The sequence below is a fragment of the Gadus chalcogrammus genome, chromosome 11, assembly GCF_026213295.1.
Source record: "Gadus chalcogrammus isolate NIFS_2021 chromosome 11, NIFS_Gcha_1.0, whole genome shotgun sequence".
Lineage (NCBI taxonomy): Eukaryota > Metazoa > Chordata > Actinopteri > Gadiformes > Gadidae > Gadus > Gadus chalcogrammus.
In genome coordinates, this window is record NC_079422.1 from 26,894,861 (window position 1) to 26,916,205 (window position 21,345).

The 21,345-nt window shown below is 50.6% G+C and overlaps 3 protein-coding genes across 5 annotated transcripts in view; 2 read left to right on the forward strand and 1 right to left on the reverse strand.

Moving 5' to 3' along the window:
- LOC130392382 (uncharacterized) overlaps positions 1-6,276 on the reverse strand; it is a 9,610-nt gene extending 3,334 nt beyond the window's left edge. Inside the window, exons 1-2 of the mRNA XM_056602866.1 lie at positions 5,900-6,276; positions 4,192-5,800 (exon numbers count right to left, since the gene is read on the reverse strand). Of these exons, the coding sequence (XP_056458841.1) occupies positions 4,192-5,799 (1,608 nt within the window). The 5' untranslated portion in view covers position 5,800; positions 5,900-6,276. The remainder of the gene's footprint in view (positions 1-4,191; positions 5,801-5,899) is intronic.
- On the forward strand, positions 831-20,216 carry LOC130392599 (acyl-CoA dehydrogenase family member 11-like). Of its 2 annotated transcripts, none has more exons than XM_056603154.1 (15): positions 831-1,814; positions 7,501-7,799; positions 7,935-8,158; positions 8,418-8,517; positions 8,697-8,814; positions 10,239-10,381; positions 11,520-11,672; positions 12,058-12,152; positions 12,977-13,076; positions 15,708-15,848; positions 16,395-16,487; positions 17,214-17,321; positions 17,414-17,585; positions 17,881-17,947; positions 19,038-20,216. In XM_056603154.1, the coding sequence occupies exons 2-15, from the start codon at positions 7,512-7,514 to the stop codon at positions 19,144-19,146; spliced, it is 1,911 nt and encodes a 636-aa protein (XP_056459129.1). In that variant the 5' UTR covers positions 831-1,814; positions 7,501-7,511; the 3' UTR covers positions 19,147-20,216. The 2 variants fall into 2 exon arrangements, with proteins under 2 accessions (XP_056459129.1, XP_056459128.1); XM_056603153.1 differs by having other exon boundaries at positions 832-1,814; positions 7,932-8,158; positions 19,038-20,215.
- Positions 20,217-20,349: 133 nt separating this feature from the next.
- slc8b1 (solute carrier family 8 member B1) overlaps positions 20,350-21,345 on the forward strand; it is a 12,326-nt gene continuing 11,330 nt past the window's right edge. For both annotated transcript variants that reach the window (XM_056602406.1, XM_056602405.1), the window contains exons 1-2: positions 20,350-20,656; positions 21,097-21,249. In XM_056602406.1, coding sequence (XP_056458381.1) covers positions 20,633-20,656; positions 21,097-21,249 — 177 coding nt within the window. In that variant the 5' untranslated portion in view covers positions 20,350-20,632. The remainder of the gene's footprint in view (positions 20,657-21,096; positions 21,250-21,345) is intronic.

Sequence of the window (21,345 nt, forward strand, 5' to 3'; positions counted from 1 at the left end):
CTGCCTCCCCGTGTCCAGCGCTTGGGTCCCCTCGCCCTGTTCCTTAAAGGAGAAATCCGGTTTAAAATGGATCTTGGATATGTTTAAGATGATAACGAGATGGGATGTTTGTTCCAACCAGAGAGGGGCCCTCAGCCCACCAGAGAGGGGCCCTCACCAGAGAGAGGCCCTCACCAGAGAGAGACCCTCAGCCCCCCAGAGAGGGGCCCTCACCAGAGAGGGGCCCTCACCAGAGAGAGGCCCTCACCAGAGAGAGACCCTCAGCCCCCCAGAGAGGGGCCCCCACCAGAGAGGGGCCCTCACCAGAGAGGGGCCCTCACCAGAGAGAGGCCCTCAGCCCCCCAGAGAGGGGCCCTCACCAGAGAGGGGCCCTCAGCCCCCCAGAGAGGGGCCCTCACCAGAGAGGGGCCCTCACCAGAGAGAGACCCTCAGCCCCCCAGAGAGGGGCCCTCACCAGAGAGGGGCCCTCAGCCCACCAGAGAGGGGCCCTCACCAGAGAGGGGCCCTCACCAGAGAGAGACCCTCAGCCCCCCAGAGAGGGGCCCTCATCAGAGAGGGGCCCTCAGCCCCCCAGAGAGGGGCCCTCACCAGAGAGGGGTCCTCAGCCCACCAGAGAGGGGCCCTCACCAGAGAGGGGCCCTCACCAGAGAGGGGCCCTCAGCCCCCCAGAGAGGGGCCCTCACCAGAGAGGGGCCCTCATCAGAGAGGGGCCCTCAGCCCCCCAGAGAGGGGCCCTCATCAGAGAGGGGTCCTCACCAGAGAGGGGCCCTCACCAGAGAGGGGCCCTCACCAGAGAGGGGCCCTCATCAGAGAGGGGCCCTCAGCCCCCCAGAGAGGGGCCCTCATCAGAGAGGGGCCCTCAGCCCCCCCAGAGAGGGGCCCTCACCAGAGAGGGGCCCTCAGGACCGTACAAACGTCTGCATCGGCGCTCCTTTCATTTCGCTCTCCGCTCTCCGCCGGTTCTTGATGGTTTCAGCCTCCATGGTTCTTTTTATTTGACTTTCCGTTGTGGGTGGGGTCTGTGCGGTCCTGTGGGGACGTCTCCACGGTAACAGGGGTTTATGTTCTCCTACTTTTATATCCACATATGTTTGTTAACGTTTGAATCGTTGGCTCCTGCTCGTTGGTTCTGAGAGTTGTCTTGTGTTCAGAGGCTTGGGTTTCAACATTAATCACAATATCTGTTTGATCTTCAACCAATTAAGGATCATCTGACTTGCCAATATATATATATATATATATATCTATATATCTCTAAATATATAAAGAGGATCCAGTCTGTAATGAAACACTAAGTTTCTCTCCTTTAAAGTCGTGGTCCTGTGGCCACCTGGAGCACCAGACCTGTACTGGGTTTTATCAGTGTGTCTCTGTCTCCAGGTCGCTCTCTGGGGAACTCTTCTGTTTGCTCACCCTTTCAGTGCCCAAGTTCTTCTCTCAGTCTGATTTTTAAAGTCATGAAAAAAAAATTATTAGGCGCTGCATGTGTTTTCAGTCTTTTTGAAAACTCTTTACATGAAATAATAAACCTGGTTCATCGCCCACATAGCGTTCCTGTCCTTTGTAAACATGTGAATGATTCTTTATAAAAGTTGTATCCCAAATGCAAGTCATCATTATTTTTAGTTAGACATCCTTATTCAACACTAAAAGGTTTACGGGAGGGGCCCCGGGCTCCCCCCCCCCTACTCCTCTGGTCCCTGCGGTGACCTTTGACCGCCTTCCCGGGTCAGATGCAGGACTTGGCGAGTAGGTCGAACTTTTACTTTGAAGGTACGAAGCGGACCCCAGAGGAAAGGAAAACAACAGAGACGGTAAGACTTTGTCGTTTCGTTGCGTTAGTGCTAATTTGTTAATTGTTTTTGAATTGTTTAGTATTGTATTCGGTACAGATGCTCACATGTAAACTAAGAAGAATATTTCTGAAGGACGTCGTAGTGTGTTGTTGTCGCTCCTTAACGCAGACGCGAATGAGAACGTTAAAGGGCCAACATGGTTATGTACACAGTTTGAGGCGCTTTTCGATTCTCCTAAAAGTTATAATTATTATATTTCTCACCGAGCACAACTATTTTAAACGCACCGTAGTGGTAATGGGAGACTATCTCACGTTCACCCTCCAAGAGGACCGTTTTGAAGAGGCATTCGTTAACCAGCTGAAGGTTCTCTAACCCAGGGGCGCAGATGGGATTTTTGAACTGGGGGGACAAAGCTGTCAGCAAAGGATTTCAACTCAATAAGTTATTTTTATGTTATTTGGGCTTTAGCTAGCGCTCAAGTAGTTACTTTCGTAATAGCCTATGAGCCAATGGTTTGCACTAAAAAGCCATTGGAGAATTCTTATTTGAAATCCTGGTTAAACAACAGTGAACATTGTTAAACAAAGGCCTACTTGATCAACACTATCCATATATGATGAAACTGTTATTTGTCTGGAATGCCAATCACCCACAGAAATGTCATGCCTTATGCCAAATATGTTTTATTTAAACATTTGTGTAGACACTCAGAAGTGTAAAGAACAACATATTTACATGAATGAACAAAAAGCCAAACAGATTTACTGTCTAAGCAGACTCACTGAAGGACCCAAAGACATCTCTCCTCCTTTCATTACCCTGAACATACTGCTGCTCTCCTCCTCTCATTACCCTCAACAGACTGCTGGGCAATTTCTTGTCTGTCCAGTCTGTCAAGACTCTTGGTGAACATGGCACACAGCAGTGCCATTGAGTCTTTTTTGCGAGGAGGTTGATCGCAACCATGTCTTCATTCTGCGTAACCCACTAAAACTGCGCTCTGCCTCAGCAGATGATATGGGCACCACCATCAACAATCTCACTAGTGTCTCTACCTGATCAAACAGGCCACGGACTCAAGGGGGCATTTCTTTCAAAGCATGCACAGCATCTGCAGTTGTGTTGACCTTGTACTTGTTTTTAAACATGGCCAGTTGGACTCTCAAGTCTTCCTCTTTCAGTTCAGGATATTTGCGAACTGCTGCATCATTTGTAATGGGAGTAAGGAGTGAGTTTTCCAGTTATTTTAATGTTTGAATTAGGGAGGCACCGATTGTGAAATCCTGGGCCGATATCGATGTTTAAAATAACAATTTGGCCGATGCCGATACGGATGCTATTTTTTAGGCATTGTTATTTATTCCCCCTTTCGTGTCAGGGAAACAAACCCTCACCCATCACGCACACACGCACCTCGTATACACGCACACACAATGACACAGGGAGAGGCTTTTATGATTTGTATGAAATCAATCTGTTTATTTCAACAACTGAAAATTCAATCATCAACATTCAACATCAAAATTATTTCAACGTGGGGTTAGGCAGATAGGCCTTCATGCGCCGAAGACGAATCGCTATTTATTTTACCGAACACAGCCTGCATGACGGTGAACTAGACACGTCTTAAGCATATGGAATCTATGGCCAAAAAAATAACTTCACACGGTGTGTCTTTTTGCAATTTATTTGTTACCAGCATTCGTAGCGTTGATCAGCAGAGAAATAGTCCGCCAAACACGTTGACGTCGCATAGCAACCGAGGAAGCTTGCAGAGTGATACGATAGAAAAAAAAATAAGCCGCCCGCGCACACTTGTGGTTTGTTTACAAATAAAAGTGAAAGAAAAACCTCGGTCGTGTGGAAGTATTTCACCGTCTCGGAGAAAGATCAGCATATACAGTTTGTAAGACATGTTGCAGTGACATTTCAAGAGGAGGAAGCCTCCGTTTTACCGGTGATGTTTGTCGCCTAGGGACAGTGGGGGGGGGGGGGGGCTTCACTATGAATCTGAGGGGGTCACATCCCCCCGTCCCTAGTGCCATCTGCGCGCACCTCGTCTTGTCTTTGTTGTCACTAGTTTATATCAAAATAATTATAATAAAAAATAACATTTTACACTTTAAACTAACCTTATTGTATTTAAGGAACGATCAGAAAAAAGACATTGAACATTTAAGTGAGTATTCTAACCAGTTATAGTGATTCATATATTTTATAGTACACAGTGTAAGTTGCTTAGTACATTTTGTTGTTAATTAAAAGTGAATAGTACGATATGAATGCAGTTCTCTCAGATCTCCCATGGTAGATTCCCATTCAGGAAACATTAGTTATTTTGGTTGTTTGTTTATTTTGTTATCAAACAGAAGTCCTAGTCTGTTTGATTGACAGGTGAGATGATCAGGGGGGCAGAGTTTGTACCTTTGTAATGATACCATGGAGAGAGGAATGGATAGAGAGGCTCAGTGAAGGCACAGCCAGTAGCAGAGTAGATATGAACCCTGGCTTCCACATCATAGAAGGAGACCAGACCCTCATCATAATCAACAAATACCCCCACCTTCTGGAGCTCAGCTCTCAGAGGGAGACGGACAACAGGGTTATCTCTAAATACCAACCCATCCTTGTTGTAGGAAAGAATCCAGTAACCGTTCTCAGGGGTCCACCTGGTCCCACCTCTTCTGTCGATAGACTCTCTGGCCACTCCTAACCACCATACAGTCTTGTCTTTAACCTGGACCTCAAAGTAAAATCTCCCTGAGGAAAAGCTCTGCCTCGCGAGAACACATGCATACCAATTAAATCTCTTAGGGTTGTCTGGGAGTTTCTTCCACACACCTCCATCATGTACTTGTTTCCCATCCTCAGACAGGATGAGCCAGACATTAGCTGCATCAGGATCCAGAGTCACATCCACTTCATACTGCTGGACCCTCTTCAGTTCAGCAGCTTCACGCAGCTTCTTCATCTCCATGTTCAGTGTCTCCTCCAGCTGAACCAGGGATCTCATCAAGGTCCCTGCGTATGACGGAGGACAGACCTCCACCGTGGTCCAGTCCCTGGGGGGTGGAGGATCCTTCAGGGATCTGAAGGCCTGGAGGAAGTGGAGCTGGTCTTTAGTGTGTGAGAGCCGCTTCACCTCTGAGCTTCTATTGGTCAGATCTTCTCTTTCCCGCTCCAGCTCTTTGATGAGGTCTTCAGCTTGTTTCTCTGTGGTTTTCAGTCTCTTTTTAACTGTTTGGTTGAAATCATCTCTGCACTTTTTAACGCGACGCATCAAAGCAGTGAAGACCTGCCCACCATCGGCTATCACTCTGTCTGCGTCTTTCTTGCTATATTCAACTGTGTCTTTTATCTCCTTAATCTTTAGTTTTCTCTCCTGGATCATCAGCTGAACTTCAGCCTCTATCTTCCCCAGCAGGGCCGTCTTCACTTCATATTCCTCCTTTAGAGGTACAACAGGATGGGACTTGTGGTCTGCCTCTGTGCAGTACTGACACACACACTCCTGTTCAGTCTGGCAGAAGAGCTCCAGAAGTCGGTCGTGTCTCTTACACATCCTGTCTTCCAGACGGTCCATAGGCTCGACCAGCCGATGTTTCTTCAGGACTGTGACTCTCTGATGTGGCTCCAGGTGGGTTTGGCAGTAAGACATAAAACACACTAGGCAGGACTTCACAGCCTTCAGCTGGGTCCCAGTGCAGACGTCACAGGGAACTTCTCCTGGTTCAACACAAGGCTGCTCCTTTACTCGTACGGTCGCTCTAAACTGATCAGCCATCTCTGATACAAGGATATTGACCTGTGGATCAGGTCTAGTGTCGAACATCTTGTTACAAATAGGACATTTGCACTGGACTTTTTCATCCCAGAATCTATTAATGCAGGTTCTGCAGAAGCTGTGTCCACACGGTGTGGAAACTGGGCTGCTGAACACATCCAGACAGATGGGACAGGAAAAGTTCTCTTCAGACCAGGAAGTGTTAGCAGAGGCCATCCTAGAAGACAAGTTTCATGTATTGAGATATTCCATTATTGTTCTAATTCCATAAGGGGAAGGTTCAAACTTTTTCTTAAAGTTGTGCTGATTTACTCACCTTGTTGTGGTTTCTGTGTCAGACGATGTTTTCCAAAATGCTTCTTTCCTCCTGAAAGAGAGAACTGCTTCTACGTTGGATGCCTTTGGTTTCTATGATCCTTAAGTTTCGTTTCTTGAACAAGACGTCCCCTCCTCTCCTCCCCTAACAACTGGCTCCTCCCCTAACACATGGCTCCTCCCCTAACACCTGGCTCCGCCCCCACGGACACACGGTTCACTGTCGTTTCAACTTTCACACTCTGGCTTTGGGTGCATTCATGCGCTGTAATTCAAATATGTTGATATGTTTTAAAAAGTAAGAAACGCAATATTTAACAAAACACTGTATCTGGGATTAAGACCTATACAAACACAATTGAAATGTCAAAACTATTTCTGAGGGTTGTATTTTTCTTTACAGTCTTCACAAAAACACCCCGCTCCCTGTATGCCCAGGGTATGTGTGCTAGTATGTTTTGTGATTTAATATTGAGTTAACCCTGTGTCACGCCGCGTCCAACACTCCCATCTAGTGGCCACTTGACGCCACTGTACCTCATTCTTCCGTCACACCTGTCTTCAATCATCAATCTCCACTTCCTACTTCAGCCGGGGATCTCCATCCAGCCGGCGCCAGTTCGTCGTTTACAACTACCCAGTTCGTATCGGTCCTACCAGCGTTCTCTAGACCCAGTTCAGTGTTCCCGTTCTCTTGATAACCCTCTCCCCTCTTCCCTTGTTCTCCGTCCGTCACTCTGCCTACCTGTTGCCAAACCCCTGCCTGCCTGACTACCCGCCTATCATCGAGTCCTTGCCTGTCTGACTGCCTGCCTGACTGTCTGCCTGATGCTGAACCCTCGCCTGCCTGACTGCCGCCTGCTTCGCCCCAGCTTGTCACCTACTACCCCGTGTCCCAATAAACCCTGTTTCCTTTTACCCCGTCTCTGCCTCCCCGTGTCCAGCGCTTGGGTCCCCTCGCCCTGTTCCTTAACACCCTGGTAGTTCCATAAGGCTTAACTCCCAGACTCTAACCTGATAAAGCCGCTGCATCATGTGACTCGGGGTGGGGCAGACGGACCCGTCCAGACCAACAGGTTCCCTATTCAGAGACAACACAGTCAATGCCAGCACAGAGAAAAACAAACAGCCAAACAGATCTAAAATGTGCCGTGGCAGTTAACCATGTCACTTTATAACTGATGGTGCATTATGGGTAGCCTTTATGTGCCAGGGACAAACAGTGTGAAAGTCTGAAGTGACGGACTGGTTTCGTAGTTAAGTTGTAGTTGTTATTTAGGGTTATCAAGGTGTGATTGAGAGAAATGAAAACACTGGAAACACACTTTTTGGGTACGATGGCTGTGGGAATCATGTATGGTTCTCTATACACACAAACACAGGAAACGCACAAACAGGTATCACCATAACAACAACACGGTGTCTCTCTCTCTCTCTCTCTCTCTCTCTCTCTCTCTCTCTCTCTCTCTCTTCCCCCCTCTCTCTCTCTCTCTCTCTCTCTCTCTCTCTCTCTCTCTCTTCCCCCCCTCCCTCTCTCTCTCTCTCTCTCTCTCTTCCCCCCCCTCTCTCTCTCTCTCTCTCTCTCTCCCCCCCCCCTCTCAGCTGTGACCAACATGTCCGCCGGGTCGATGCGTCTGAACCACAACACGAGTGCAGCCTGGCTGAGGTTCCTCCTCCGGGGTCAGCCCACCTGTAGACCTGCCCTGCAGGTCAGAGGGGTCAGCGCCGTCCAGCCAGGGACCTCTGCCCCCGACGAGGCCGCCGCCCGGGACCCCCACGCCCCCCCGCTGTTCTCCAGGTCCAGGACCGGTCGGTTCTTCCAGGCCCAGCCTCAGCTGAAGAACCCCTTTCTAGAAGACCCTCTGCTAGGGAGGTATCTCAGGAGACACCTGCCCCCCCAGGTAAGGATCAGACGCTGCTGAAGGCTGGGCAGTGTTTGAATAGTGTGGTCAACAAATCGGAAAGGTTCATGTAGTCAGTAAGTGATGACTAACACAAAGGATGAGGCTAGTTGCTCTGACGTGTGTCTCCAGCAGGCCGTGTTCTCAGACCTGCAGGCGTTTGGGGAGAGGATCTCAGGTGAGGTGGACTCCTGGGGGCGAGAGTGTGAGGTCAACCCCCCCAGGCTCGTCCCCTTTGACCCTTGGGGTAGAAGGGTGGACCACATCGTGACCTCGCCCGCCTGGCAGCGCATGAAAGAGCTGTCTGCCAGGGAGGGGCTGGTCGCCATCGGCTACGAGAGGTCGTGTGGTGAATGGAGGTCAGGGGAATCCAACTCTCGTTTACATGTTGCGTCTCTTTTGTATTACTGCTCGGTACGTTCTGCGGTGATTCCCATGTTTACAATCAAGTGTGAAACTCTAGTCTGAGGTTACACCGTATTTAAGATCCTGGTTATCATGGCCACGTCCGCCTCTCCTTCTCTGTGTCTCTCTGTCCGTCTCTCCTTCTCTCTGTCTCCCTGTCTGTCTCTCCTTCTCTCTGTCTGTCTCTCCTTCTCTTTGCCTGTCTGTCTGTAGTCGCGTCCACCAGATGAGTAAGCTGTTCCTCTACTCCCCGTCGTCCGGTCTGTTCACCTGTCCTCTGGCCATGACCGACGGAGCGGCCAAGGTCATCCAGGTGTGATACTGATCGATTCACCTCTCTGCTCTTTGAGCTCTCCGCTGTTCCACTAGTGACTGTCTGGGGACACAAGTGCAGTCATAATAATAGTAATAGCTGTAATGGTTATTAGTGAATATTGTGTATAAGTGGATCGTGAAGCAGTTTGTTCGTTAACTAATCACGGCGCACCACAGTCTCTCGGGGTGCCGCCGGCCGTTGACTCCGCCTACAGGAGGTTGACCTCTCGCGACCCCGAGCGGTTCTGGACGTCTGGCCAGTGGATGACCGAGCGGAGGGGCGGATCGGACGTGGGTCAGTAGTCGGAGCTCCACTCGTCATCCTGCCTCGTAAACGCCTACAGAGACGAGTGACAAAGTTGTGTTATATTACTTTATCTGTATTATATTACTTTATCTGTATTATATTACTTTATCCGGACGATTTGAGTCCAGTCTTAAGGAGCTAGGGGTGCAGTCCTTACAATAGTTCATTAAAGTCATTTGTTTGTATTTTTTTTTTATCGTAGTACATTTTATTTTGCTTTTCACGTTGTCCTTCTCCGTTGCAGTGATGTTTATTAATACGGCTTCCTGTCTGGTTGAGATGGCCCAAAAATAAGTGTAATTGATACGTTGTGATTTATTCTCCCCCCTATCTTGAATACCGTTTCCTCCCCCTGAGGCACGTACGCCGCGGTCGGTACCGTACGCCTCGGTCGGTACCGTCCGCCGCGGCCGGTACCGTCCGCCGCGGCCGGTACCGTACGCCGCGGTCGGTACCGTACGCCTCGGTCGGTACCGTACGCCGCCGTTGGTACCGTCCGCCGCGGTCTGTACCGTACGATGCGGTCGGTACCGTACGCCGCGGTCGGTACCGTACACCGCGGTCGGTTCCGTACGCCGCGGTCGGTACCGTACGCCGCGGTCGGTACCGTACGCCTCGGTCGGTACCGTCCGCTGCCGTCGGTACCGTCCGCTGCGGTATGTACCGTACGCTGCGGTCGGTACCGTACGCCGCGGTCGGTACCGTACGCCGCGGTCGGTACCGTACGCCGCGGTCGGTACCGTGCGCCGCGGTCTGTACCGTGCGCCGCGGCCTGTACCGCGGTCGGTAGCGTACGCCGCGGTCGGTAGCGTGCGCCGCGGTCGGTAGCGTACGCCGCGGTCGGTACCGTGCGCCGCGGTCGGTACCGTACGCCGCGGTCGGTACCGTGCGCCGCGGTCGGTACCGTCCGCCGCGGTCTGTACCGTACGCTGCCGTCGGTACCGTCCGCTGCGGTATGTACCGTACGCCGCGGTCGGTACCGTACGCCGCGGCCCGTACCGTACGCCGCGGCCCGTACCGTACGCCGCGGCCCGTACCGTACGCCGCGGCCCGTACCGTACGCCGCGGCCCGTACCGTACGCCGCGGCCCGTACCGCGGTCGGTACCGTACGCCGCGGTCGGTAGCGTACGCCGCGGTCGGTAGCGTGCGCCGCGGTCGGTAGCGTGCTCCGCGGTCGGTAGCGTACGCCGCGGTCGGTAGCGTACGCCGCGGTCGGTACCGTACGCCGCGGTCGGTAGCGTACGCCGCGGTCGGTAGCGTACGCCGCGGTCGGTAGCGTACGCCGCGGTCGCTAGCGTACGCCGCGGTCGCTAGCGTACGCCGCGGTCGCTAGCGTACGCCGCGGTCGGTACCGTACGCCGCAGTCGGTAGCTGGCGCCGCGGTCTGACTCGTTCCCTTCCCTCCGTCCAGCCGCTGGCACGGAGACGCTGGCCGAGCCCCAGCCGGACGGGTCCTACCGGCTCCACGGCTTCAAGTGGTTCACCTCCGCCACGGACGCCGACATGACCCTCACCCTGGGCCGGGTGGTGGGCCGTGATGGATCCATCCCCCCGGTACGGCCCCGCCGTCCCCGCAGACCCAGACCTGACGTCACAGGTGGACACGCCCACCTGATGTCATAAGGGGTAGTTTTCCAAAATGGCTTGTAACGGTAAACCACCCCACACCTGGTGGCCGGTCATGTGACCTCTTTAACGGTAAACCACCCCACACCTGGTGGCCGGTCATGTGACCTCTTTAATGGTAAACCACCCCACACCTGGTGGCCGGTCATGTGACCTCTTTAACGGTAAACCACCCCACACCTGGTGGCCGGTCATGTGACCTCTTTAACGGTAAACCACCCCACACCTGGTGGCCGGTCATGTGACCTCTTTAACGGTAAACCACCCCACACCTGGTGGCCGGTCATGTGACCTCTTTAACGGTAAACCACCCCACACCTGGTGGCCGGTCATGTGACCTCTTTAACGGTAAACCACCCCACACCTGGTGGCCGGTCATGTGACCTCTTTAACGGTAAACCACCCCACACCTGGTGGCCGGTCATGTGACCTCTTTAACGGTAAACCACCCCACACCTGGTGGCCGGTCATGTGACCTCTTTAACGGTAAACCACCCCACACCTAGTGGCCGGTCATGTGACCTCTTTAACGGTAAACCACCCCACACCTGGTGGCCGGTCATGTGACCTCTTTAACGGTAAACCACCCCACACCTGGTGGCCGGTCATGTGACCTCTTTAACGGTAAACCACCCCACACCTGGTGGCCGGTCATTTGACCTCTTTAACGGGACTTCAGAGATGTTCTGCAGTCTAGCTTTGTTTGTTTTGCCGGTTGAAATAGTCCCGTTATTTTGGCAGATTATTTTACAGAATCCTTCAGTTTAGTCCGATGGTCGAAGCATTTAAGCAAACTGAAATGTTGCAGCCATTGGAAAAGAGAAGGGATTGATTCATGGTCAATATTTAGATTGGATTATATTAGTTAACACTGTTAATCCCCCAGTAGTAAGTGCTATTCACCCCAAAAGTACTTAACACCCTTTTATACCAAGTTGAAAGATCAGAGTATCTCCTCTTGTGTCGGGATCAAACACTTCTGTGAGCCTATCCCAACCATCTCTAACCGTCGTCTGACTCCTCCCCCCCGTCTAACTCCTCCCCCCGTCTGACTCCTCCCCCCCAGGGCAGCCGGGGTCTGTCCCTGTTCTACGCTGAGGTCCGCCGGGACCCCCAGGGCCGGCTGGAGGGCATCGAGGTCCAGCGGCTGAAGGACAAACTGGGGACCCGGCAGATGCCCACCGCGGAGCTGCTGCTGGACGGCCTGCCAGCGCACCGGGTCAGTGGCTCCCCCCCCACCCCCCACCCAGGGGGCTGACTCACCCGGCGGGCCATCTTGGATCTAGGCGCTAGCCCGGCGGCCATCTTGGATCTAGACGCTAGCCTGGCGGCCATATTTGATCTAGATGCTAGGCCAGCGGCCATCTTGAATCTAGACGCTAGCCGTGAGGCCATCTTGGATCTAAACGCTAGCCTAAGCTAGCTTTTAGTTTATTGATTCCTTTTGGGAAAGAGAATTTCGACAAATATGACAAAAAATATTTCTCTGATAAAGTGCCTGTCCTTGATGTTTCTCCACGCAGAACCATATCACATGCAGTTTAAACATGGTCGACCGTGGCCTGTAACACTTTTTTTTCTGTCCTGCTCTTCCCTTTCACCAGTTGGCGGAAGAGGGCCGAGGCGTAGCTTCCATCGCTAACATGCTAACGGTCACCCGGATCCACAACAGTGTGGCTGCCGCCGCCGCCATGAGACGGTAGCGTAGCCACGTTAGCTTCCCTCATTCCCCCCCGGCTGGTCACATGACCTGGGGTCCTGCAGCTGGTCACGTGACACTGGGGAGGCATGTGGTTCAGGAGGTAGAGCGGGTTGGCTGGTAACCGGGAGGGTGCTAGTTCCCCGTCTCCTCCAACTTTGTGTGGAGGTGTCCCTGAGCGAGACGCCTCACCCTGACTGCTCCTGACCAGCTGGCTGTCGCCCTGCGTGGCTGACTCCGCCGTCGGTGTGTGAATGTGTGCATGAATGGGTGAAGGTTAGGCGATATTGTACAGCACTTTAACCCTAACCTAACCCTAACCACTACTACCCTGACCCTAACCCTGTTGCGCTAGCTTGTTAGTTCCTGATTTTTGCTCGCATGTGAATGCATTATGTTCTTTCCATTACATCGTAAAACTGTATCGTTTACCAAGGTGCATGGAAAATAATTAATCATGAAAAGTGTCCCAATATATCGATGTTTGAAAAGGGACATAATTTACTGAAATTATCGCTGGCATAAAACCTATGACGCATGACGTAGCAGTTGGATGTGGAGGTCCATGTCCTACAGGCTGCAGCCAGACATTAGAGCGGTCCTCTGACTCTGACCTGGTGGGGGCTCCAGGGTGGTGTTGGTTCTCTGACCTGGTGGGGGGGGCTCCAGGGTGGTGTTGGTCCTCTGACCTGGTGGGGGCTCCAGGGTGGTGTTGGTCCTCTGACTCTGACCTGGTGGGGGCTCCAGGGTGGTGTTGGTCCTCTGACCTGGTGGGGGCTCCAGGGTGGTGTTGGTCCTCTGACTCTGACCCGGTGGTGTTCCAGGGTGGTGCAGCTGGCCCGGGACTACGCCACCCGCCGCTCCGCCTTTGGCCGCCGGCTCCAGGACCACCCGCTCCACCTGCAGACCCTGGCCAGGATGGAGGTAGTCTGAGGAGGTGGGGTCGCTCCACCCCCAGCTTGTAGTTCTGCTTTGTTCACTCTCATACAGTTCTATAGCTCTATATCTACAGTATATACCTGTTTCTATAGCTCTATATCTATATACCTGTTTCTATAGCTCTATATCTACAGTATATACCTGTTTCTATAGCTCTATATCTATGTCCCTGTTTCTATAGCTCTATTTCTATATACCTGTTTCTAGAGCTCTATATCTATATACCTGTTTCTATAGCTCTATATCTACAGTATATACCTGTTTCTATAGCTCTATATCTATATCCCTGTTTCTATAGCTCTATATCTATATACCTGTTTCTATAGCTCTATATCTATATCCCTGTTTCTATAGCTCTATATCTATATCCCTGTTTCTATAGCTCTATATCTATATCCCTGTTTCTATAGCTCTATATCTATATCCCTGTTTCTATAGCTCTATATCTATATCCCTGTTTCTATAGCTCTATATCTATGTACCTGTTTCTATAGCTCTATATCTATATACCTGTTTCTATAGCTCTATATCTATATACCTGTTTCTATAGCTCTATATCTATATCCCTGTTTCTATAGCTCTATATCTATATCCCTGTTTCTATAGCTCTATATCTATATCCCTGTTTCTATAGCTCTATATCTATATCCCTGTTTCTATAGCTCTATCTATATACCTGTTTCTATAGCTCTATATCTATATCCCTGTTTCTATAGCTCTATATCTATATCCCTGTTTCTATAGCTCTATATCTATATCCCTGTTTCTATAGCTCTATCTATATACCTGTTTCTATAGCTCTATATCTATATCCCTGTTTCTATAGCTCTATATCTATATCCCTGTTTCTATAGCTCTATATCTATATCCCTGTTTCTATAGCTCTATATCTATATCCCTGTTTCTATAGCTCTATATCTATATCCCTGTTTCTATAGCTCTATATCTATATACCTGTTTCTATAGCTCTATATCTATATCCCTGTTTCTATAGCTCTATATCTATATACCTGTTTCTATAGCTCTATATCTATATACCTGTTTCTATAGCTCTATATCTATATCCCTGTTTCTATAGCTCTATATCTATATACCTGTTTCTATAGCTCTATATCTATATACCTGTTTCTATAGCTCTATATCTATATCCCTGTTTCTATAGCTCTATATCTATGTACCTGTTTCTATAGCTCTATATCTATATACCTGTTTCTATAGCTCTATACCTATATACCTGTTTCTAGAGCTCTATATCTATATCCCTGTTTCTAGAGCCTGAGGGAGCTTTTTGTGCTTTTGTATTTTAACTTCAATCTTTTTCCACTAACTTTTTTTTTGTATGTTTGTATGTATGTTTGTATGCATGTACAGTATGTACAGTATGTATATATGAACATACTGTACGTATGTATGTATGTATGTATGTACAGTACGTACAGTATGTATGTATGTATGTACAGTACGTACAGTATGTACTGTATGTATGTACTATATGTACAGTATGTACTGTATGTATGTATGTATGTATGTATGCATGTACAGTATGTACAGTATGTATGTATGTATGCATGTACAGTATGTATGTATGTACAGTATGTATGTATGGACAGTATGTATGTATGTATGGACAGTATGTATGTATGTATGCATGTACAGTATGTATGTATGTACAGTATGTATGTATGGACAGTATGTATGTATGTATGTATGTATGTATGTATGTATGTATGTATGTATGTATGTATGTATGTATGTATGTATGTACAGTATGTATGTATGTATTGGAAGGAGGGATCCCCCACTCTGCGTTCCTTCTCAAGATTTCCTCCGGGCTAATTAAGGGAGTTTTTCCTTGCCCTCTTGGGGGCTAGGGTCAGGGGGGGGGGGTCATAAATATAGCCTGTTAAACCCTTTGAGGCTGTACCTGGGGTTAGGTACTCTACCTGTGGTTAGGTACTGTACCTGTGGTTAGGTACTGTACCTGGGGTTAGGTACTGTACCTGGGGTTAGGTACTGTACCTGGGGTTAGGTACTGTACCTGTGGTTAGGTACTGTACCTGGGGTTAGGTACTGTACCTGTGGTTAGGTACTGTACCTGGGGTTAGGTACTGTACCTGTGGTTAGGTACTGTACCTGGGGTTAGGTACTGTACCTGGGGTTAGGTACTGTACCTGGGGTTAGGTACTGTACCTGTACCTGGGGTTAGGTACTCTACCTGGGGTTAGGTACTGTACCTGGGGTTAGGTAGTGTACCTGTGGTTAGGTACTGTACCTGTGGTTAGGTACTGTACCTGTGGTTAGGTACTGTACCTGTACCTGGGGTTAGTTACTGTACCTGGGGTTAGGTACTGTACCTGGGGTTAGGTACTGTACCTGGGGTTATGTACTGTACCTGTACCTGGGGTTAGGTACTGTACCTGGGGTTAGGTACGGTACCTGGGGTTAGGTACTCTACCTGGGGTTAGGTACTGTGGTTAGGTACTCTACCTGTGGTTAGGTACGGTACCTGGGGTTAGGTACTCTACCTGGGGTTAGGTACCCTACCTGGGGTTAGGTACTGTGGTTAGGTACTCTACCTGTGGTTAAGGGCTAAACTACCACCACGTCGTTGACCAGGTGGAGGCGCGGGCGGCGTTCCTCCTGGTGATGGAGGTGAGTCGCCTGCTGGGCCGGGAGGAGACGGGCGTGGCCTCGCCGATGGACCGCCACCTCCTCCGCCTGCTCACCCCCGTCCTCAAGCTCTACTCCGCCAAGCAGGTGAGCGGCGCCGCGCTTAACGTGGGCGTTCAAGTGGGTAGAACTTTATCGGTCCCGTACAGGATGAACAGTGCAATGAAAGGGGCGTGTGGGGGCTGGTGGTCAATAGGTCACAGACCTGTTCTGAGGATTCTCTGTGATGTATTTCATTATTTTATTTTTATTATACAGGAAAGTGTTAAAGGTAACAAAGTTACAATTTAAAACGGGCCTGACTCAGTATAAAGCTGATTTTCAACAGGTCACAAAACATATAACAGGAAGAAGGCACGTCACACGTCACATTTACATACAGCACATAACAGGAACATAACACGTCTATAAACAGTCCGTGTTTGTAAGTGTAGCTATTGCCTTTTTGAACTGTGGGATGGATTGAAAGGATCCAGTATGAGTTACACAGGCCTTATTCCCTTCGTGGCCATCTTGGATCCTAACCCTAGCTGGGTTTTGAATCGGGCCTTCAGTTCCCCCACCCAGCTACTGTTTGGATCCAAGATGGCCGCTAGGTGAGGCTGACTCAATGCTGTTCCCCGTCGTTTGCAGGCGGTCGCTGTGGTGTCCGAGGGTCTGGAGAGCTTCGGGGGGCAGGGCTACATGGAGGACACCGGGCTACCAGGACTGCTGCGGGACGCCCAGGTGAGTCCAGGAGCTAGGTGTGGCCTGGAGCCAGGTGAGGGGAGGAGCCTGGAGCCAGGTGAGGGGAGGAGCCTTGAGCCAGGTGAGGGGAGGAGCATGGAGCCAGGTGAGGGGAGGAGCCTATAGCCAGGTGAGGGGAGGAGCCTGGAGGCAGGTGAGGGGAGGAGCCAGGTGATGGGAGGAGCCAGGTGAGGGGTGGAGCCTGGAGGCAGGTGAGGGGAGGAGCCAGGTGAGGGGAGGAGCCTGGAGCCAGGTGAGGGGAGGAGCCTGGAGCCAGGTGAGAGGCCTGGTTCAAGGTGAGGGGCCTGGACCTGGTGGCCCCCTGTCTGGTTCTTTTGGGACCTCGATTTCAGGGGCCCTAAATGTCGCAGTAGTTCTACTATATAATTCTCTTTAGAAGAAATACTGTTTGAAGTTTGATTGTTTAGATGTTGTCTGCTGTGGTCATGACCAGCTCCCCCTCGAAGGTGAAGAGACCAGCGTCCATCTTGTCCCCTCAGCGTCGATCTTGTCCCCTCAGCGTCCATCTTGTCCCCTCAGCGTCCATCTTGTCCCCTCAGCGTCGATCTTGTCCCCTCAGCGTCCATCTTGTCCCCTCAGCGTCCATCTTGTCCCCTCCAAAGCATCCATCTTGTCCCCTCAGCGTCCATTTTGTCCCCTCAGCGTCCATCTTGTCCCCTCCAAAGCGTCCATCTTGTCCCCTCAGCGTCCATCTTGTCCCCTCAGGTGCTGAGCATCTGGGAGGGGACGACCAACGTGCTGTCTCTGGACGTACTGCGCTGCGTGGCTCGCAGCTCCGGGCTGGTCCTGCAGGCCTACTTCACACAGACGCAGGTACCCGACCGCTGCTCGCTCAGCGCCCGCCCTGGGGGAACGTGGCGTCCTCCTGACCCTCCACCAGCCACATGTGTTCTTCTGCCCCCCAGGCCCTGCTGGGGCCCGCCTCCAGGCTCCCCCCCCTGGCTCCGGCTGTCGGGGCACTAGAGGGCGCTCTCTCGGCCCTGGGGGTCTTTGTGGAGGAGGCGGCCGCTAGACCCCCCAGCTACCTGGAGCTGGCGGCCCGGGACCTGGCCTACAGCCTGGCCCGCATCTACATGGGTCAGCCCCCACATGTTGTATAAAGAACCTGGTTCAACAGGTCCCTGCCCCTTTAACGCTATGTCTTAACGAGGGTCCAGCTCGTTAACCCTATGTCTTAACGAGGGTCCACCTCGTTAACCCTATGTCTTAACGAGGGTCCACCTCGTTAACCCTATGTCTTAACGAGGGTCCAGCTCGTTAACCCTAACTCTTAACAAGGGTCCCTCTAACCCTATGTCTTAACGAGGGTCCCTCTAACCCTATGTCTTAACGAGGGTCGCCTCGTTAACCGTACCCTCTGCCCGTGCTCCAGGTGCGCTGCTGGTCGACCACGCCTCCTGGGAGGGGGCGTCGCCATCAGACACATACGCTGCCCTCAGGTAAAGGAAACGACAACTTTGATCAAGTACAGTTCTGTTTTTAGTCTTTTTTTTTTTGTCTTTTAGTTTTATTTAGACATACTTTCTGTAGTTTCAATTCCTTTTTAATCCTTAGACTGTGAAAAAACAGAAATTTCCGTCCTATCAGCATTCACCGAGACAATCGGCTCTGTGAAGGATGTTGTGTCTGTATATAACATGTTACCAGGTTGTGTGTGTATATAACATGTTACCAGGTTGTGTGTGTATATAACATGTTACCAGGTTGTGTGTGTGTGTGTATATAACATGTTACCAGGTTGTGTGTGTGTGTGTATAACATGTTACCAGGTTGTGGGTGTGTGTGTATAACATGTTACCAGGTTGTGTGTGTGTGTGTGTGTGTGTATATAACATGTTACCAGGTTGTGTGTGTGTGTGTATAAAATGTTACCAGGTTGTGTGTGTGTGTGTGTATAACATGTTACCAGGTTGTGGGTGTGTGTGTATAACATGTTACCAGGTTGTGTGTGTGTGTGTGTGTGTGTATATAACATGTTACCAGGTTGTGGGTGTGTGTATATAACATGTTACCAGGTTGTGTGTGTGTGTGTGTTTGTATATAACATGTTACACACATATATGTATGTGTGTATTTAATATGTTACCAGGTTGTGTGTGTGTGCGTGTTTGTGTGTATTTATGGTGTTTTGTACCTATCACATCTTACAAGGTGGTGTTGTGTGTGTGTATACCGGTATAATGTGTGTATAACACGTGCACCAGGTGGTGTGTGTGTGTATATAATGTGTGTATATGTTGTGTGTACCAGGTGGTGTGTGTATATATAATGTGTGTATATGTTGTGTGTACCAGGTGGTGTGTGTGTATATAATGTGTGTATATGTTGTGTGTACCAGGTGGTGTGTGTGTATATAATGTGTGTATATGTTGTGTGTACCAGGTGGTGTGTGTATATATAATGTGTGTATATGTTGTGTGTACCAGGTGGTGTGTGTGTGTATATAATGTGTGTATATGTTGTGTGCACCAGGTGGTGTGTGTGTATATGTTGTGTGTATATAATGTGTGTATATGTTGTGTGTACCAGGTGGTGTGAGCAGGACTTGTGCCCAGTGGGGGCCCGGGAGAGGGGGGGCCACTACGACGCCAGCACCCCCACCTGTGACGCAGCGCTGGTGTACGACAAGATGGACTGATGGAGCAGGCTGACGGAGGAGACTGACGGAGCAGACTGACGGAGCAGACTGACGGAGCAGACTGACGGACGGAGCAGGCTGACGGAGGAGACTGACGGACGGAGGAGACTGACGGAGGAGACTGACGGAGGAGACTAACTGACGGAGGAGACTAACTGACGGAGGAGACTGACGGAGGAGACTGACGGAGGAGACTGACGGACGGAGCAGACTGACGGACGGAGGAGACTGACGGAGGAGACTGACGGAGGAGACTGACGGACGGAGGAGACTGACGGAGGAGACTAACTGACGGAGGAGACTGACGGAGGAGACTGACGGAGGAGACTGACGGACGGTGCAGACTGACGGACGGAGGAGACTGACGGACGGAGGAGACTGACGGAGGAGACTGACGGAGCAGACTGACGGAGCAGACTGATGCTGGAGATCCACTAAACCTTTAAGACAGGATGGAGTGACGGAGGAGAAAGACTGACGGAGCAGACTGACTCAGACAGACTGACGGAGCAGACAGACTGACGGAGGAGTAAGACTGATGAAGCAGACTGACGGACGGAGCAGACCCACTGAACCCGTCCATCGTGCCCAGACCCCCCCCACGGCCTTGCTGTTTGTTTCACTCAGAGCTTTAATCTCAGGAGCACAGAGCCTGGCCGGCAGCCATTAGGAAATACAAGTCCCTATTGTATGCCTTATCTGCCTTGTGTGTGTGTGTGTGTGTGTGTGTGTGTGTGTGTGTGTGTGTGTGTGTGTGTGTGTGTGTGTGTGTGTGTGTGTGTGTGTGTGTGTGTGTGTGTGTGTGTGTGTGTGTGTGTGTGTGTGTGTGTGTGTGTGTGTTTTAACATGGACAGTTTCAGGGTCAGTAATTCGCAACACCCTGTCGTTTCCGGGCCAACGGCGCTGCCCCCTGCTGGGCAAAACACGTAATGAATGTGAACTATAGAAATGTAGGTATTAATCATGTTTTTAAATGAAAATAAATAGTTCGGATTATTATACTCTTCCAAAACAATGTTTTGTTACATGTGAATAAAATAGAAAAAGCATTACTTTGACTCCGCTTACTTGGTGAAACAGTAATCCTGCTTGCAAAAGAGGGTACATATTTAACAAGGATTTAGTGCAGGGGTGGGGGGCGGGCCTTACAGTGAGTGCGTGCGTGATGGGGGCGTGCCTTACAGTGAATGGGTGCGATCTGGAGTCACGGGTCGGGTTTCAGGAACAGGGGGTGGAGTTGTAATAAGTGTGTTGTGATCAGTGTGTACTTCTTACCCCCAAAAACCTTTCAGCTGACAACTTCATTCATCTTAACGCTCTTCTCCCGTCGGTGTTCTCGTCATGTTGTTGAGAGGCGGCTGTGGACGGCGGACAGGGGATGTTGAAGAATGAAGTCTGGGATCGCTAGTTTTGGATTCTGTTGGCCTTAAGTCTTTTGACGTTTGTGGATTCTGCTCGTTTGGAGGTTCTGAAAATCACAGTCGCGATGTTCAGAGGAAGCAGAGACCAGGTCAGTGTAGACTTGGACCAGATTAGTGTAGATTTGGTCAACGTCAGTGCAGACTCGGTCCACGGCTCTGTAGACTGGGTCCAGGTCTGTGTAGTCCAGGTCAGTCTAGACTTGGTTCAGGTCGGCGCTTGTCTGCCTTGTTTAGCAAACCAGCGCCGACTTGTTTACTGACAGATCATTGGGCACCATGTCCCAAACGCCTGGTGTTCTTCTGCACTAACCGGATACTAAACCAATGTTAAACGTTGTATGGGATGTTTACTTTTTCCCTCATGATTGAAATTGACACCTAGTAGCCTTATTGTATTCAGTTTATTTTGCATACAATCGTGTGTGTGTGTGTGTGTGTGTGTGTGTGTGTGTGTGTGTGTGTGTGTGTGTGTGTGTGTGTGTGTGTGTGTGTGTGTGTGTGTGTGTGTGTGTGAACCAATCAACCCCAGTGTGACCTGGTCATGAACCTGAGCGCCGCGGACCGCTGCGCCTTCGTGAAGAGCACAGAGGACTGCGGGCTGGTGGACGGCTTCCTCAGCTACCTCCGCCTGGTCTTCTGCCTGCTGCCCCCCAACCTCAGCCCGCTCACCGTCACCCTCTGTGTAAGCCTGGGTCGGTCCCTCCCAACCGATGGGGGTCAGTTGGGGTCCGGACCCACGGTGTCTTGGTTCAGAAGCTGACCTGTGATAAACGCCGTT